General features: G+C 39.1%; 1 protein-coding gene across 1 annotated transcript; it reads left to right on the forward strand.

The window, feature by feature from the left end:
* Positions 1 to 16557: 16557 nt before the first annotated feature.
* Positions 16558 to 18918, forward strand: LOC117301821 (basic helix-loop-helix transcription factor scleraxis-like). The gene is made up of 2 exons (XM_033785821.1): positions 16558 to 16926; positions 18739 to 18918. The coding sequence occupies exons 1-2, from the start codon at positions 16558 to 16560 to the stop codon at positions 18916 to 18918; spliced, it is 549 nt and encodes a 182-aa protein (XP_033641712.1).
* The last annotated feature ends 376 nt before the right edge of the window (positions 18919 to 19294 follow it).

Here is a 19294-nt window from a genome sequence, read left to right on the forward strand (position 1 = left end):
ACAGGTTTGTTATTTTATACATATGTTGAGACACACCAACTGTGATGGCTAGTCTTTGACAATTACCAATAGTGTCCACTGCCTTTAAACGTGCCTATAGCAGCCTAAGTAAAATGTCATAGAATTTGAGGTATTGCATCGCGAGGTATCAGTATATAAATTTATAAGGTTTGCGGTAACATCATGAGTGCAACCTATACATCCCAAATTGGGAGACTGCTTGCAGTACTGATCCAGATCCAGATCTACTTGCCTGGTAGATTTGTTCTATAGAGCTCAAAATGCCATAGCTAGAGAATGTTTCACAAATTGCATTGTCATAAATGTCATTTGTTTCCTATACTTATTTGTTATATAATAACCCATGATCTCAATAAACTGCACTGACTCCCCGTTCAACAACGAATCAAATTCAAAATCCTCTTGATAATCTGGAAATCCATCAGCCCCCAGGCTACATATAACCTTTTTAGGCTCATATCATTCTATCACCAATACAGTAGGTTACATTGGCCCTCGCCTTTGGTTGTTTAACCCCACTTTTTGCTATATTGCCCCCCCCCCCCCGCATTTGGTTATAATGGCACCGCCTTTCGTTATATTGGTCTCGCCTTTGGTTATGATGGCCCCACGCTTTGGGTTATATTGGTCCAACCTTTGGTCACCTACTATTGACCTCCATCTTGGTTATGATGGCACCAAGTCTTTTGGTTATATTGGCCCTCGTCTTTGGTTATATTGGCGCCAACTTTGGTTATATTTGCCCCGCCTTCTGTTATTTTGGCCCAGCCAGCCTTTAGTTACACTAGCACCACGTCTCCTTATATTGGCCCCACCTTTGGTTATGCATTGGCCATGCCTTTGCTTTTATTTGCCCCTGCCTTTGGAACGATCTTCTATACAACATCCGCACTCCTACCTCAGCTGCTATCGTTCAAGAAATTGCTCAAATCTATTGATTCTTACTCATGTTCCATCTTCACAGCACCTTGAACTGGCACCCTCTTTAGCACCTTTCCCCTAAAACAAAATTCATATGAATAAGCTTTGTAATGCAAGGGTGCGTTTTCCTTAAAAAAAGAACCATGGCCACTCGTCAAGAAGTAGGTTTGATTCAGATCACGTGGTTTCCAGTTTGGTAAGATAGTGCATTCTGCTCTACCAACCAGACTCCCAGTGGTTGATACCCATGCCTACATCCTTAAGGAATGTGAAGAGGGTAACCCTGTTTCAGCCCGAGGAGTAGGTGTGCGTCCCTGGTCTGCTCTACCAGACAGACTCCCAGTGGTTGATACCCATGCCTACATCCTTAAGGAATGTGAAGGGGGTAACCCTGTTTCAGCCCAAGGAGTAGGTATGCGTCCCTGGTCTTCTCTACCAGACAGACTCCCAGTGGTTGATACCCATGCCTACATCCTTAAGGAATGTGAAGGGGGTAACCCTGTTTCAGCCCAAGGAGTAGGTATGCGTCCCTGGTCTGCTCTACCAGACGGACTCCCAGTGGTTGATACCCATGCCTACATCCTTAAGGAATGTGAAGGGGGTAACCCTGTTTCAGCCCGAGGAGTAGTTGGCAATGTGTCCCCGGTGACAGTTGATTTGGGTTTGTTTCCCAAATCAGTAAAGTGTAGCCCCTCCCCCCCCCCTCCTTGAAGTTGCCGTCTGGCCTCGTTATGATAGGCGATATCTCATTAAGGAAAACCGTACAAAAATAAGTAAATAAATAATTAATTCATTAATTCATTCATTAATCAATTGCCCTTGAAGTTCAGTTTCAAAAACAAATTTAAATTGCTAGTAAGAGGCATAATGCAATTTAATATTTATAGAATCATAAATATTTACGTTGTCAAGTTTGTGAATGTTAAGTCCTTAGGAGCCACGGGAGAAATCTTAAAAGTTGTTTTTAAAAGAAGTTGAATGTGAATTAAATAAACGAAGAAATTCTTTTCTATATACTTTTTTCCCACTCTATTTTGAAGCTGTAGTTTACTTAACAAAATAGAACAATACCAAACCAGTTAAACCAAAAAAGTCCATCAAAACTGCTAATAATACTCATATACTTGCTATATTATTGGCAACATGGAACATTTATGAAAATATATATATATATTTTAATGTTTATTTTAGATTTATTTAACAAAACAAACAGAGGGATGAACTTTTGAAAGAACAAGGTCGCCGAGTTACCAAAGAGCTAACTGACAAACGCATGCGCGTGTGTACATAAGCCTGTACATCATTGTTCTGTGTAATTACTGTATAAGAAGAATAAGACAAAACCCGACAATAGATAAGCGTACTTCGCTACTGATTGGTATCCGTATAATGCAACTGATGCGAGATAAGTTGCTGATGGTACAATGTGATAGACATTTGAGAGCGGTATTGCATTAGTGAAGCGGTCCGCACCACTTTACGGACGCCATGTTTGGGTTTTTTTTCTTCTTGGTTTTTTTCTTCTTCTAGACTTCTCGCTTCGAATCATTCTCGCGAGAAAGGAACTAAAGGCACTGTACGCTTTTGGTTTTACTCAAAATGATTGTTAGCTTAAAAATTTAATTGGTAACGAGCAATGGAGAGCTGTTGATATTATAACAACGTTGGAGAAACGGCTCCCTCTGAAGTAACGTAGTATTTTTTGAGAAAGGGGTAAATAATTCTCACCCAAATACAAAAAGACTACCGGCCTGTCTTTAAGTCTGTTAATAGGCATCGGGAAGCACACACGTGTGCAACAAGGGTATTTTTTCTTACATTGTTCTCTTGCAACTTCAATGGCCAATTGAGTCAACATTTTCACAGATTTGATATGTATGCATGTGTTGCGATACACCAATAAAGTATACTTTTGAAACCACAAAATGAAAATATATTTACTCAGACAAAAACCAATAAGTTACCCCGACATCTTCGTGCGACAAGAGTGATTTTTTTCTTCCATTATTATCTCGCAACTTCGACGACCGATTGAGCTCAAATTTGCACAGGTTTGTGATTTTATGCATATGTTGAGATACACCAACCGTGATGGCTAGTCTTTGACAGTTACCAATAGTGTCCAGTGTTTTTAATGGCCTGACGTTTCGACCCTATGATATGATCACACAACAAACATGAACGAACAACAATAACAACACAGAAAGACTTTATGTACATGCTTGTTGCAGCCAGTTTGCAATAATGACCAAAAACACTTGCAAAGTTTGTTTGATGGGTCTGGAAAAAGATGTATCAACTGAGAATTCAATTCACAAAGAGTTAGGTAGGACTAGTCCTATACTAGGATATTTATTTAAAAACTGTGGGCTAGTCCTAAGTTAACTCGTCCTTACTCGAGATAAGACTAGTCTTAACTCTTTGTGAAATCCACCCCAGTTTTTTTTTCAGCCGTTTTTTTTTTCAACCGGTATTAAGTCTCATCAGTCCCTTGGAAACGAATCTCTTTGAAATTAGCGGAGAAAATTATGCCTGAAATAATGGTACTGATTGCAATATTACTGCGTTGAGTTTGATGATTGTAGAAGATAACTATATATTCCCTTAATGTTCTGGCAGCTAGGGTGCCAAGGTAAAGTGCCGTTGTTTCACGGTGGACGTTTTGTAAATTGTGCCTTTAAGGGGTAGTTTGCCAAACTTCCACCGTGAAATTTACGGCACTTTACCTGGCACCCTAGCTGCCATGAAAAAGATGTACCAACTGAGAATTTAATTCACAAAGAGTTAGGTAGGGCTAGTCCTATACTAGGATATTTATTTAAAAACTTTGGACTAGTCCTAAGTTAACTCGTCCTAACTCGAAATAAGACTAGTCTTAACTCTCTGTGAAATCCACCTAGTTTTCTTTTCAACTGATTTTTTTTCAACCGGTATTAAGTTTCATCAGTCCCTTGGAAACGAATTCTTTGAAATTAGCGGAGACAATCATGCCTGAAATAATGGTACTGATTGGAATATTACTGCGTTGAGTTTGATGATTGTAGAAGATAACCATATATTCCCTTAAGGTTATTGCATTATGCATAGCTTGCACAACCGCTTCAGGGCAGAAATTCAGCGGAGCGTGAAATGTACATCGAGACTTAGCTAATTAACATGTCATCCGCGTTGTTACACTGTCACGAAGCAACTGAGGTCCCCTTAGAATTGACTCAAGCCGGACTTGATCTTTAAATCGACGGTGGCATCATAGCCTAACGTACACAATCCATCATTGAAACTGAGTAACTTGGAAACCCGACTTGGAGCCAAGTCTAGGGTCTCCCTAGTGCATTTGCAACACTTCCACGATATAATTTATTTTATTAATTTCTTCATTATTTTAGGTTATCGGCTATGAATACGAAATGACTTTGTGAGGTTTTTTAGGTAGATGGAGAACCCCACATTTAGATTAAATTTTTATTAAAAGATCTTTCGGCGTTAAACACAAAAGCCCGCCAACCTGTCGCGTTGAACGAACTTACCAGAACGTGATGTGGTTAACAATTTAGGCTGGACCTCTGAGATTATGTCACCTTTGTTATTACACTGCAACGAGCCTATACTAGACATTAAATAGAACAGCCAAATCTATTTATAATCAAGGCAGGACCTCTGAGATTATGTCGCCTTTGTTGTACCACTGCAAAGAGTCTGGATACCAGACATTATCTAAAACAGCCAAATCTATAATCCAAGAGTCCAATCTAGGCTGGACCTCTGAGATTATGTCACCTTTGTTGTTATACTGCAAAGAGTCTGGATACTAGACATTAACTAGAACAGCCAAATCTATAATCCAAAAAAAGAAAATGGTTGACACTGTCTCCCAATAGAACCCCTTTGTTTTCGACAGTGATAACCATTTTGGACCATCGTCACCTTTGTTGGAAGTTTTCGGTTTGAGTACACACCCACACACAACATTTAAAAAATGCATCTTTGTGAAGACTCAATGTTCCATTTGCCCCTATATAGTCAACATGGGATTTGAGGCATTGCATGGTGAGGTATCAATATATAATTTGCGGTGACACCAATGTGTGTATCTACTTGCTGGGTAGAATATACAGCAAGTTAAGTTAAGTTAATATGAGAGCGTGTCTTTCTTTATATTCTACTACTTAATAAATTCCCATCAACTTTGTACACACAATTGAGAGCCTCCATATTTCTATTCATTAATCATAATACATAATCCTCGTGTTGTTTTTCTTTTTAAAACCAGTACAATCTTTTACTCTGACTAAGTATGTTTTAAAGACACTGGACACCTTTGGTAATTGTCAAAGACCAGTCTTCTCACTTGGTGTATCTCAATGCACAAAATAACAAACCTGTGAAAATTTGAACTCAATTGGTCGTCGGAGTTGCAAGATAATAATAATGAAAGAAAAAACACCCCTGTCACACGAAGTTGTTTGCTTTCAGATGCTTGATTTTGAGACCTCCAAATCTCATTCTAAGGTCTAGAAACCAATCTCGTGGAAAATTACTTCTTTCTACGTTACTTCAGAGGGAACCGGTTCTCACAATGTTTTATATCAACAGCTCCCAATTACTCGTCACCAAGTAAGGGTTTTTGCTAATAATTATTTTGAGTAATTACCAACAGTGTCCACTGCCTTTAAGTCATATTTGTCCTTATTCTCATGTTGTAAAACAGCCATTGGGATGATACTTATATCTTTTATTTATTTATTTATTTATTTCCTCAAAACCTCCAAAAATGGAGAAGATTAAAAGATTTATAAAAATTACATTAAATATACAGTATAATGGATATTAACACGTAAATAAAGAAACAAGATAACCCTGACACTCTTGGACGACCCCCAGACCATCTCGACAAAGTATGAAACAAAAGGATTGTCAGAACGATCTGAGTAGCCGACCGAGAGTATCATGAATCCTGAAATAAATAAATGAAATAAATACATTATTTAGGCATTACTCATAACTATTTTTATACGACTTCCATACCCCTCGTTATAACATTAAGGAATTTACTCTCAACCCATTAAATTTCTATCATATTCAAATTGTATGGTGACTCGGGTAGGTTGGATGCACTTGGCTGTGCATGTCATGTATGTACAATATCGCCAGTCACGATGCCATGCTGCAATGGTATTGCGGAAAACATCATGATTTTATTGTTTGTACTCTTACACCGATGTGTGTAAAGCCACTGTATACCCAGTACTCTCCTGAGTTATGTGAACAAGATTCACAGGCATATTACCCGGTTGGGATTCGAACCCACGGCCGTTGTCGTTCTATAGACCAGATGTCTTACCAACTAGACCACCGAGATTGGCCGGTGGCTAGAGGAAGTTCGAAAAAGAACACAGAACACTTATCATGGAAGAGTAGGGGTTTACCCCAGTGTTTCTGGTTCACGTAACAAGGAGGTTTCATCAGGCTTGCGAGCTACAGTGATCACGCTTACTTATATGAAACGTCTCTGGTTTCATTGTCAGAAATTAATGATGATAATAGAGGGGTTAAATACACTGGACACTATTGTTAATTGTCAAAGACCAGTCATCTCACTTGGATCTCAACATTTTATGCATAAAAAAGCTGTGCAAATTTGAGCTCGATCGGTCATCGAGGTTGCGAGATAATAATGAAAGAAAAAACACCCGTGTCACACGAAGTTGTGTGTTTTCAGATGCTTGATTTCGAGACTTCACATTCTAAATCTGAGGTCTCGAAATCAAATTCGTAGAAAATAACTTCTTTCTCGAAAACTATCTTACTTCAGAGGGGGCCATTTATTACAGTGCTTTATACTATCAACAGCTCCCCATTACTCGTTACCAAATAAGGTTTTATTACAAATAGTGTCCACTGCCTTTAAAACTAGCGTTCCTGGTTCATATATCAAGCAACCTTGCTTACAGATTTCCTCAGGCTAGCGAGCTTTACGTTCACTTTTGGGCATCATTATCATAAATAATATATGATATTTGTAGCCATCACCATCTTTCTGGTACAGGAGGTCAAAACTCTGATAAGCCAACATTAGTTCAAGTGTATCTGTTCGATGCTCTCTTATCAATTTGTCTGTGAACTTAGATAATCTTTGAGTCTGACATTTCTCATTCCTAAATTCAAAACATTTTCACATGTTAAAATAAAACACAAAAATGCGGCACGGGTTGTTCGCCCGTTTTTTAGAGACACGTACACACAAGTCATAAAATATATTGAAATAATGACATGGCCCCAGACATTTTGTAAATGCAAAGAATTTCAGAAAAATTAAATTGTGTGGCGTTTGAAACGAGGGCAAATACCAAAATGGTGATTGGCAATTTAACAGGACGGTATTTGTAAGGTGTCGGTGCTTGGTGCACAGTTGTGTTGAGGCATTTTGTTAATTACGTACTGTCAACATCCCAGAGCAAACAGATAGGGGCTGCTTGGGTCCCTGACTGATAATTGAACCACGTAGTGAATAAGCGTCTATACCAGGCAAGGAGACCTGCCGGTTTCCATTGAAACTCGGTTTTTTGATTATGGAGTTTAATACGTGGAGTAGGTATACACTCAAACCGGGGACCTATAACAAAAGAGGACAATATAAGGGTCCACGGTTCGGGAAAAAGGTCCACAGTTGGAAAACGTGTACAAAAACAATGGGAGCTGTTGCCAAAAAGTTATAAACAAAAGAGAGTAGAAACAAAAGAGGGACAGTATTAATATGAGGTCCACGTTTGCATACGTATACAAGCTTGCGTGTGGTTGTGTAAAGTGTACTTTGTATTGTGAACATAACCCACACTCTGATGATCAGAAACACTTGAGCTTAGGTCTGGTGCTCTTATCCGCTAGGCCATGGCACGCAACATCGTGGAAAAAAAAAAAAAAAAAAAAAAAAGCAGAAACTCCCATCTTTTTATATAAAGATTTCAAACATCGGTAACTGAACAGGGTGTGTATTAATTGCAAATGTATTATTTAAAAATGTATGTACTGCTTTGAAGTACACATTATCAATTAATTTGAGTGAAATAAATAAATAACCAAAATATCATCTACACAGTTATTGCAATAGAAAGCATCACACGTTTATATCAAGGTATTTCTGGATAATTCAGCTTTAGTTTAATTTGTACACATGCTTGCACCATAAACCCAACAATGATTCGACCATTATCGGACTTTCACGCAAAATAATCCCTTTTGTGTTCACCAAGCCGTACGTGGGGCCCTATCCGCACGCGCCCTATACGCATTGTATAGTGCGCATGCTAAACAGTGACAGATGTCACATCATAACACATTATAACAATGCAAATCTTACAAGCCTTTTGTGTGGAATACTGGAGTCCTACTTATGCGTGTCGGCCAATATACTGCCAGTTTCAAATAGATAGAAAAAAAATTAAAAAATTGTCATTTAATTTGTAATCTTTTGACACTAAACATCTTGCCAGGGGTCGATTTCACAAAGAGTTAGGACTGTTCCTAACTTAGGACTAGTCCTAGGAGATATTAAAAACTTAAAGGCAATGTACACGTTTGGTAATTGTCAAAGAACAGTGTTCTCACTTAGTATATCCCATCATAAGCATAACATAACAAGCCTGTGAAAATTTGGGCTCAATTGGTCATCGAAGTTGCGACAAAATGATGAAAGAAAAAACACCCTTGTTGGACGAATTTGTGTGCTTTCAGATAGGAGTAAAAGACTTCTAGCTAGAAGTCTTGTAATATCATAGTGTGAAATTACAAAACTACGTTACTTCAGAGGAAGTCGTTTCCCACAATGTTTTATACTATCAACAGCTCCCCATTACTCGTTACCAAGTCAGCCTTTTTAAGTTAATATTTGTTTTGAGTAACTACCAAACGTGTACCTTCCCTTTAAGTTAGGTCGATTAACTCGTCCTAACTCGAGATGAGACACGTTTTAACTCTTTGTGAAATCCACCCCAGGAATATGAAATACATCGATTTATAAGCATGTGTAACTGCAAACCTTACAGTAATGTAGATCCACTATTCAAAGTTTCAAATCCTACTCATGTAAACCTCACTAGATTGTGGCTCACAATTTTACTCATGTGGGCCTACATCGTTTTACTTCAAACCTAGTATCTCCACCATGCAGAAATTCAAATCCTACTCGTGTACATGATGTTTCCGCAAAACTCATTAAATTGTACCCCAAAAAATCAAAACCTAATCATCATGTACATAGTATTATTTGTATTGTGCAAAACAAGTAAGCAATGTTCAACTTAATCATGACGAATAAATATTTGATTCATTTGAGTGCAATATTAAGGGCGTGATAAATGTATTGTATTATAGTGAACCAGGAATAAGGAACTGCTATCTGTAACGGTCGTAACGTTCAAGTTTTTCCGAGGGAATAATTACAAATGCAACTCCAGGCTCCGGAGTCAGAAAGTCAACCCGTCTCGTCGACACGACAGCCCCCGTGATGACGGGCCGATTTCCCCCCGTAGGGTTAGTCGATACCGTGGGTCATGTCCCACGTACAAACCCAATTGCGTTTTCTTCCGTTCATTCAATTACCTCATTTCAACTTTGATTTGATAAGTGAAGGGAGGGGGGGGGGGGGCTGGCAGACGATTGTAATACTAGAGAGCTTAGTCAATGATACTATAGACGTCTATGAAGCCATGCACTTGGTCGTGTTTCCCATTACAAATAACAGTACTTATTCCAGATTTTCAACTCAATCGAAAGGAGTTCTGACTATTTTTTCAATCAAGTTAAGGTTTTGTTAAGATTGATTTACTAAAAGCAAACAAGATAAAGACAATTATTTTTTTATTTTTGTACAATTAATGTTTTCCTCCATTCTTTCAGAAAACATAATTTCAACCAACCTTTTAAAAATAATCAAATTAAAGTGATTTCGACAAAGTGAAAACAACTAATCAAATTGTTTGGATTTTGTAGACTTGAATATTTGGTGGAGATAGAATCTATTTAGGTTTGCGGCTGACATGAGTTTGATTTGTAACTTTGCATGGCGGAGATACAATCTATGGTTTACAGGTAACACGATGTACATGAGCAGGATTTGAAACTTTGCATGGTGGCGATACAACAATAGTTGACATTGACACTATTTTCATTATAAATTTAAGGGATTTTGTAGACCGACAATGTGACACAGTAACGTTCCGTTCGCACAATTTCATATTCCAAACAATACACAGTAGGCCTAAATCTTAATTCATGCCATCAATTTTAGATAAAAAGCTCTGATAAATAGTAGAATACGGCTCTAATGTATAGAACAGGGTAACACTGAGCGGTAATTGGTTTTTGAGTTTCAGCGTGGCTTACCAGTGACAGATGGCCGTCGATTGGCGACCTCGAACGGTCTGCCCCATCGCCTCGCGCACGGTGCATTCTCGCTGTCAGAAAAGTACGGTTTTGTTAATAGACAATGTTTGGCCTAATTGACCTTCTTAGCCTAGATTAAACTTTACAACCAAGGTCGGCCCTGGCTGGAAATCACCCTAACTCGGCGGATAATCCTGTGGTTTTGTCAAGAAGTGTTCTGTTTAAGAAAATTTGTTAAAATCTAAGTTTCTAATTGTTCATGGAAAATGTATAGTCGGCCTGATTGAAAGTTAGGTTGATATTGGAGATTGGACGTTCACGTATGTTTGTACAGTGAATGTCTACTTTGTTTTTCGATATTGGACATTGGTCATTCACGTTGGTTTGTATGGAGCGAATATCTACTTTGCTATTTCGAAATTGGACATTGAACGTTCACTTAGGTTTGAATAGCGAATGTTTATACTTTGCTATTTCAGTATTTGACATTGGACAATTATTTATAGGTTTTGTCCTGCGAATGTCTACTTTCTATTTCGATATTGGACATTGGCGTTCAGATAGGTTTTTACATCGAATGTCTACTTAGATTTTTTTTATATTGGACATCGGATATAGGTTTGTCCTGCGAATGTCTACTTTGCTATTTTGATATTTTACCTAGGTTTGTATATCGAATGGCTATACTTTCTGTTTCGATTCTGGACATTGGACACTGTATAGCCTACGTTGCTCATGCACCTTGTACTGTAACATCATACCTTTACATTAAAGGCAGTGGACACTATTGGTAATTACTCAAAATATTTATTAGCATAAAACCTTTCTTGGGGGCAAGTAATGGGGAGAGGTTGATGGTTTAAAACATTGTGAGAAACGGCTCCCTCTGAAGTGCCATAGTTTTCCAGAAAGAAGTAATTTTCCACGAATTTGATTTCGAGACCTCAGGTTTAGAACTTGAGGTCTCGAAATCAACCATCTAAACGCACACAACTTCGTGTGGCAAGGGTGCTTTTTCTTTCATTATTATCTCGCAAGTTCAATGACCGATTGAGCTCAAATTTTCACAGGTTTGTTATGTTATGCATATGTTGAGATACACCAACTGTGAAGGGTAGTCTTTGACTATTACCAATAGTGTCCACTGTCTTTAACTTAAGACTTTATACATTGTACATTGTACTCTAGACCTCTAGCCTACCTTGTGCCTCATGCCTAATACAGTGTAAACTGTAACAGTACATTCATTGTTCCCTCGACCTTGTAAAATAATTCGTACCTTGCAGCTTTTACATTACCTTATTTGCTATACCATGTAGTACTTTTGTATACCTATATGTATGTACTTTTATACCTCACTGTGTTTTCATTTACCTTGTACCTTGTACATGTACTTTATAATATACTAGTACATGTTACCCACTTGTATGGAAATAAATTGACAAAGTAGAGAACAGACTTGGGCCACCTTTCATACAAAATTGCTAAGTATAGAAAAAACTTGCTTGCAGAAACTGGTTACCAGCCAATATTCCACCAAGTTTACATTGTTCCAACTGGTGCCCCCAATATTTATTTGCTAAGCTAAGAAATTTGCTGAACTATATATATAATCTGCTTAAAGGCAATGGTCACTCTTGGTAATTGCTCAAAGTAATTGTTAGCATAAAAACTTTCAAGCCGCTCTGCACCCATCTACTTTTGTTCTGACTCATACAGATTGAACTTTTTTCTGAACCATCTTCTATTAAAGCATATTGACTGATTGACAACAATTAAAACACACTTCCCTCATCATATGCAAATAATAGTAAGACCCTCTCACCATAAAACGGAACAGCCCTTTAATGCTCAAGGCCAGTCACTGAAAGTTTCGTCACCCAATTGTTTAACAACCTACAATAAATACTTCTCAATTCCCAGTTCTCCAAATGTCAGCTCTATGTACGTTCACGTCTTGTAATTTGTAGGTGCAAAAAGCGTCAGTCAACATACCTTATACTTTTTTGTTGAAAGAACCTCCGTTTAGACTGCTCGCTATCTTGGGGGTTTTGAACCATACACACGCGAATGTACTCGCCCGTGCAGACCGTAAGTAAACATTGCTGTCAGTCCTTGGTCAATAATAGAGGAGCCCTTTGGGGGAATGACAACGCGGTTGTATCGAGTTTGTAGTGGCGCCCCCGGGGGGTTCCCGCTTTGGTATTGAGAGTGTGTCCCCGGGGTTGCAGTGACAGTTGGCAATGATAAGGTTGAGCGGAGATGCGAGGGAAAACTAAATGCTGAGGGGGAAATGAACAAGGGGAAAATGATTGTGCTTTTTATTCCATTCTAGCGAATTAAAATATCGAGGATAAGTTTGTTTCAGTGAAAGTTCGGGTCTTCAAATAATATCTTCGATTTTTTAGGAATTGAATTCAATGCCGACAGCTTAAAATGCAAAGTACATCTTTGGCTATTGACTTTTATTATCTTACAAATGTGAATATACAATAAAACTAACCTGTGAAAAATCATTTCAAAAGGTGGTGGCATTTTTCAGACAGGCCCCGTTGCTGAAATGCTTTGGAATTACCAATGGCAACCTCAAACCAGGGAACATCACCACACAATAATATACATAGTTCGGTTCTGTTTCGCACATTGACTGTAAGCTTTGAAGGTAATCGACTCTGGGGACATTGCAAAATTATAAATAGTTTGGTTCTGTTTTGTACAATGACTGCATGCTTTGAAACTATATCAATAATAATGATAATAATGGCTTCTTAAAATATAGCGCGGTTCATCACTCAGTGACGCTCAAGGCGCTTAAACGTTATACAGTATTTTCCTGCAAGATGTGGAACTACGTTTGAATATGAGACCTACCCCTTATGCAAAGCACAATGTAATTTTTTACAAGTTTCTTAAGCGCAATATGCTGCCAATCAGACCAGGAACACCGGGGCATAACCCCTTCTCTTTTCGACAAGTGCACTGAGGGTTCTTTACGTGCATTCACAATTAAACACACGGGACCCACGGCTTTACGCCCCATCCAAAGGACGAAGCATCATGGTTTAGCGTCATGCTTAGGGACACAGGTGTCACGACTGGGACTCGAACCCACACTCATAGTGATCAGAAACACCCGAGTTTGCGTCCGGTGCTCGTAACCGCTCGGCTACGACATGCTACTGTAAGAAAACATGACAAAATGGCTGTCGTATAATAACGTTATACAAAGAGTTTCCAAATCATCCATGACTGTTGTGACTCGACGGGTTTGTGGCTGCCGCAGCAGAAATGGACATTATGTAAACGACCCGTTTGGGAATTGGATACCACCGCAGTAATATGTTTTCACCGGCGAAATAATTTATCTATACAATAATAATGTAATGACAAGCAGTTAGACGAGGTAGGAAAGACAATTCCAATGGCCATAGCTCGTTATAAACCGATTTGTGGTGAGTCACATATCCAGAAAATGATCACACTTTGGGTAGTAGTAAAACAGCCCCCCCCCCCACCACCCCGAGAAAAAAAATACATACCTATAGGTTACCAACAATCTTGACGATCTTAAAGCGATGCATACCTTTGGTTGTTGTAACCGTTCGATTAGTCCTTTATAACATCTTTTATAACATCATGTATACAACAACATTAACATGTGAAAATTGTGATTAAAACAAAAACAATAATGAATATCTTTGAGGGCGGGGGAATTTTGTATAATACAATTTGTAAAGAATGTTTCATGAAAAATAGTCTTCGTTCTCTCGAGTAATATTTTGTGTTCGAGACTTTCACAGTCTTTTCTAAAATCTTACCAAAAAAACCTGGTACAAACAAAACTGTACAGTCTTATCTCAAGATTTAGGATGTGTTTAATACTTTGGCGTCCTAGCTTGAAGGCACTGACACGTTTAGTAATTGCGACAGACCAGTATTCTCACTCGGTGTATCCCGACATATTATGCGTAAAATAACAAAATCTGTGAAAATTTTGACTCAATTGGTCATCGCAGTTGCAAGAGAATAAAGAAAAGAAAAACACACTTGATGACAAACTATGTGTGCTTTCAAAATGTCTGAAAAGGCTTCATGCCTGAAGTCTTTAAATATTTGAGTGAGAAATTACCTCTTTCTCACGAGCTACGTTACTTCAGAGGGAGCAGTTTCTCACAATGCTGTATACATCAACAGCTCTCCATTGCTCGTTACCAAGTACATTTTTATGCTAACACTTATTTTGAGTTATTACCAACAGTGTACGGTGCCTTTAAGATTAGCCGTGTGTTTTTCATAACTCCTAGGACTAATCCTATAAGTTAGGACTATCTTATTGAAATCGACCCCTGTCAAAACTCAGCTCTCGAATTCAAAATGTGGACACAGTTCTTAATGCGTTGTATTTCAGACGGCTCCTTCTCACCCTGAACTTGGTAATAGGTCTCCAAGTTGATAAAATGGACTATTTTAGATTAATTGTTCACACATTTCTCGACCAAATCGCCACCATGTATCATGTATTATTTCAACCACCATAATCGTATCTTTAGAACTGACGTTGCGGCACGATGACCAGACAGTCTCAACTATTTAATGTATTGCATAAACCATTCAGTCCGACATTTGATTATGCACAACATTCATGCGCGTCAATTATTAACGCCACTCACAGTGATGACTTACTTACACCACTGAACTCCCACTCTTATCACATACATACAACAGTCGTCGGTAAACGTCTTTAAGACATAAAACAGCCATCGGGAGTGAAAAAGCACTATCAGTTTTACATTAGAATTAGAATGAGAACACCACTCGCAGTGATGACTTTTACTTACCACTGAACACCCGGTCTAATCACACACATAAAACAGTCGTAAGAGAAAACGTTCTGTCAGACATAAAACAGCCATCGTAAGTGTAAAACATCACCATCAACTTTGGCGATCTACATCATTTTTGTGTGTGTTCGACTCTTTGGGGAGTCGAGTTGTCTCTTATGTTACATCGTACTAACTATCGGTCAAAATAGAGTAAACACCGGGAGACTGAAAAAACAACTGAGATGTACCCCTGGGAAGGAGGTACACCGTACCCGGTCCCTCCATACCGACATGCAAAATTAATGGGGGAACGAAATCCGCCATCTGCCCGCGGGCTCGTCGTTGGATCGGACGCGATAATAGGAAACCCTCGGGGTACGTGTATTGTAACAGTAGCAGACCAAGGGGGGTCATTGAGTTCAAATGTAGCTTCGGACTTTCCTGGCTGCCTTTTCGAAAATACGATTCAGCTTGCGTTCAGGCTAAAAGCTCCGTCTGCGTGGTTTGATGCACCGTCCGTACCCGGTATGACTCAAGTCTGGCCATGCAGAATCCACGGTTTCGAAAATGCCTTATGAGCCAGGCACAATTTCACGGCTATACTTACAGTAGCAAAGAGTCAGAGCTTGTGTAAGCTGGAAATTAGTCGTGCTTTCGTCAAGCGTATTTCACGGGTTAGCGTGAAGTTTTGGCTTGTGCGCGTATGTACTTTTCAATACCGGCATTATTCGCTTACACAGCTAGTGCAGAAGTTCGGTTTTGCATACAACTGGAGAATGGTGATCGTAAACGCAGAATTTGGTAGTAAGCCGATCCATAAATTTGGGCCTGGACAGTTTGTGCATACAAAGCCGTATCCGAAGTGGTGGATACAGTGTACGGCTAGGCTGCAAAGGATGTCGATAAAGAACGTACTAAAAGTTCATAAAACAAATACCAGACGAAAAAAACTAAAACCCTGAAGATACCCAAAGAAACATGTAATACTGCACATTAATTATTTCCAAATCACGTTACCTTTTTTTCTACAGTTACCTTTCAAATTTAAAATTTGGCAGCGAAGCTTTGTCTATGAGTAGGCACAGCTGATTGAAACAGTGGGTTTATTGACTGATATTTTGATGTGGTGAATAACATCATGTTTTCATGATCTAATTTTCAGATAACTTTTCACAAGATTGCCTTTGACCGCCTGGACTCTTCAGCACTAGGATACTTGGGATAAAACACTCCAACTACAAAAGCAATTTGCATATTCAAAGGCTGACACCAGCGTATTTGCATACTTCAAGACAGAGAACCTCTGAAATACGTCCTCATTTGAATATTCATATAAAACTAGCGTGGGGACTAATGTGATACGTAATCAAAGAGCGAGCCAATGAGAGCGACGAGGTCGACCTTACCGAGCATGGTGCTCCCCGTCCCGACAGCGGTAAAGGAGGAACCTCGCGAGATCTCGTGCGGTGCCGAGATCGAAGCTGACCAAAACGAGAACATGAACATGAACACGAGCGCCGCCACCTGCCGTGGTGGCAGCGGTGGGATAAGGGCAGACTCGCATTTGTCACGGGAGGAAAGGCGCCGCAGACGGCGAGCTACGACCAAGTACCGCACGGCACACGCGACCAGGGAGAGAATACGAGTGGAAGCATTCAATGTGGCCTTTGGAGAGCTCCGTAAACTTCTACCTACCCTCCCACCAGACAAGAAACTTTCCAAAATCGAGATTTTAAGACTTGCAATATGTTATATATCCTATCTTAACCACGTGTTAGATGTATGATATTTCTAAGGCCACGATGTGGCATTATTGTAGTCTAGTCAAAAGGTCTTATGTTGGAGATGCCTGCATTATAAAGTTAACTGACAGGGAGGTCCAACTGATGATCACGACGCCAGCGTTACAAATAATATGATGATTGTTTCTTGCCAATAAAGGCAAAGTGAAACTATGGTATTTCCAGATGGTCTTCCGCATGGTCTGATAAAGCACGCCACCATGTTGCAGATCTGCTACACTGCCGCCCTATGGCGCAAATTGCTTTCGGCAAGTGGACAATCGTCGACATAGCAAAACAAACTGTTAAAAGTAGGCTGGACTGTGACAAATACAACTATATTAGGGTTATAATTGTGCAGAAAGGGTCACTAAATTATGTTAAAGTACTTCGTTTTTAACACAGTTTCGTTTCTAATTTATTACAAAAGTAATGAATTTATTTTAAGACAATTAATCGCGCACCATATCCGGGAGGACGGTGGCTACACGAATGTTCACTTCATCTGCAAAAGACAAGTACTTGCTTTTCAGAACCAATGATTTCATTGGATAAACGTGCAGTGACGTAAAAGCTTTCTATCGGTCCGAGGTGACATTTGGCCGCGGCACTTGCGTTCGTCTGCATATGGATCTAGGTGAAAGGTGAAGGTGGACGGGAATTGACCTAGGCTAGAAACCACTCTTATTCACGAGCCTCGAAGTGCGACGTCAGATGTTCACTTTCCACTCCTGGCTATAACTTCGGCTTTGTTCAAGGTTCAAGGTTCAAGGTTCACCAAACTAATATAAACCTCTATAAGAAGATCAGTACTGATGAAGATGTTAGTAAGATAAAAAATAACTTATTAATTTGCCGGTAAAGTGTAATATAGTGCCTAAAACACTTTAAAAGTTAAAATTAACAATGTCCAACCATGTCTTGCTACGAAGTATATCATTATATAGCCTATCATGTACTGTTGTATTATCTTTTGTCTTTGTAACAACAAACAGTTTATTCATTGAGTTGCCGAACAAAAAAAAATGCGTCATGGTGGCCTAGAATTTAACAATATTGGGTTGCCACAATAAATTATTGAATTAGTCCCCTATTTATTGTAGGAATAAATAACCGCAGATGATTAATTATAGTCCTATGAAAAATGAATGAAAAATGAATGACAATGATCTATGTGTGAGTATGAAAAGAAAATTTAGAAAATGTAGCGGAATATACTCGTTCAAATCTGGGCCCAGTTCCATAAAGCTTCAAATACTGCTGACGAATTTCTTTGCTAAGCAAAACAGTGTAGACATTAAGTAATTTTAGCTGGTTATCCGTAGCTATTTTTTGGTGCGCACATGCTTTATGAAATTGGACCCATGACTGCTCAGATCGCCTCGTGAAATAGAACAGCCCATAATTTTAGCTGGCGATTATATTATTCTTCTTTAGTACTCGATGCCCTTTACGAAACAACGGCTTTTGTTGCCACTCATGCAGGACGAGGCTTTATTACCAGTGCCGGAGATGCCCGTAGTTTCGAAAAAACTTTTTGTGTGTTCACATCCGCTTATGTTTGATTATGTACTTTATACTCCGTTTTAAATTCTGTTTTTATGGAAAAATAAAATCTTAAAACAAGTTCATGTTTATCTGGATGGATATGCTGTTAATTTACAAACTGTTTTTGATGGATCCTAGCTTGATACGACCCCAACCCCACAAAACTACCATAAAACCGCATCAAACATATTCTCCTGCAAAACAATGCAACCCACCCACTAACCCCCGAAACAGTACAACCCACACCCATTTTTAACCCACAGGAAGCAATGCAGCTCCACCCAACTTTCAACCACACACAAACAATAACACCACCCAAATGGTCCCCCAAGCAACCCCAACCTTACCCAGCGTATAAATCTCCCAAAACAACGTCTCCTAAGCACCACCCATCTACCCCACAACGCGACCCTCAACCCAGCGGCATTGCCGGCGCTAAGTGAGCCCCGGGGGAAGCGGTTTATATCTAACTCATTAAATAATCTCTTGAACCCCAACATTTTCAAACCTCACAAAACAACCGTCTAAAACTCCATCTATCTTTATAAACACATGAAACGACCATCATAACTTAACCCTTAGCCAAAATGTGCCACACCTTTGAAAACTATTACGACAGGCCTATGCCTTATGGTGCTACATACACAATAATTATCATTACTCAACGTCCGTCGAACCCCTTTTTTTGGACCAAATTTCAGAAATTTCCTCTTGACGATTTGTTTTGGCAAAGTTTGAGTGGGGCACCAGTCACTACAATGAAACTAAATGTAATCAATACTCTTTTGAGCTTAGCAAAATGTGTGTTCTTACAGGCTT

This window comes from Asterias rubens, chromosome 17 (assembly GCF_902459465.1).
Source record: "Asterias rubens chromosome 17, eAstRub1.3, whole genome shotgun sequence".
In the NCBI taxonomy this organism is placed as follows: Eukaryota; Metazoa; Echinodermata; class Asteroidea; order Forcipulatida; family Asteriidae; genus Asterias; species Asterias rubens.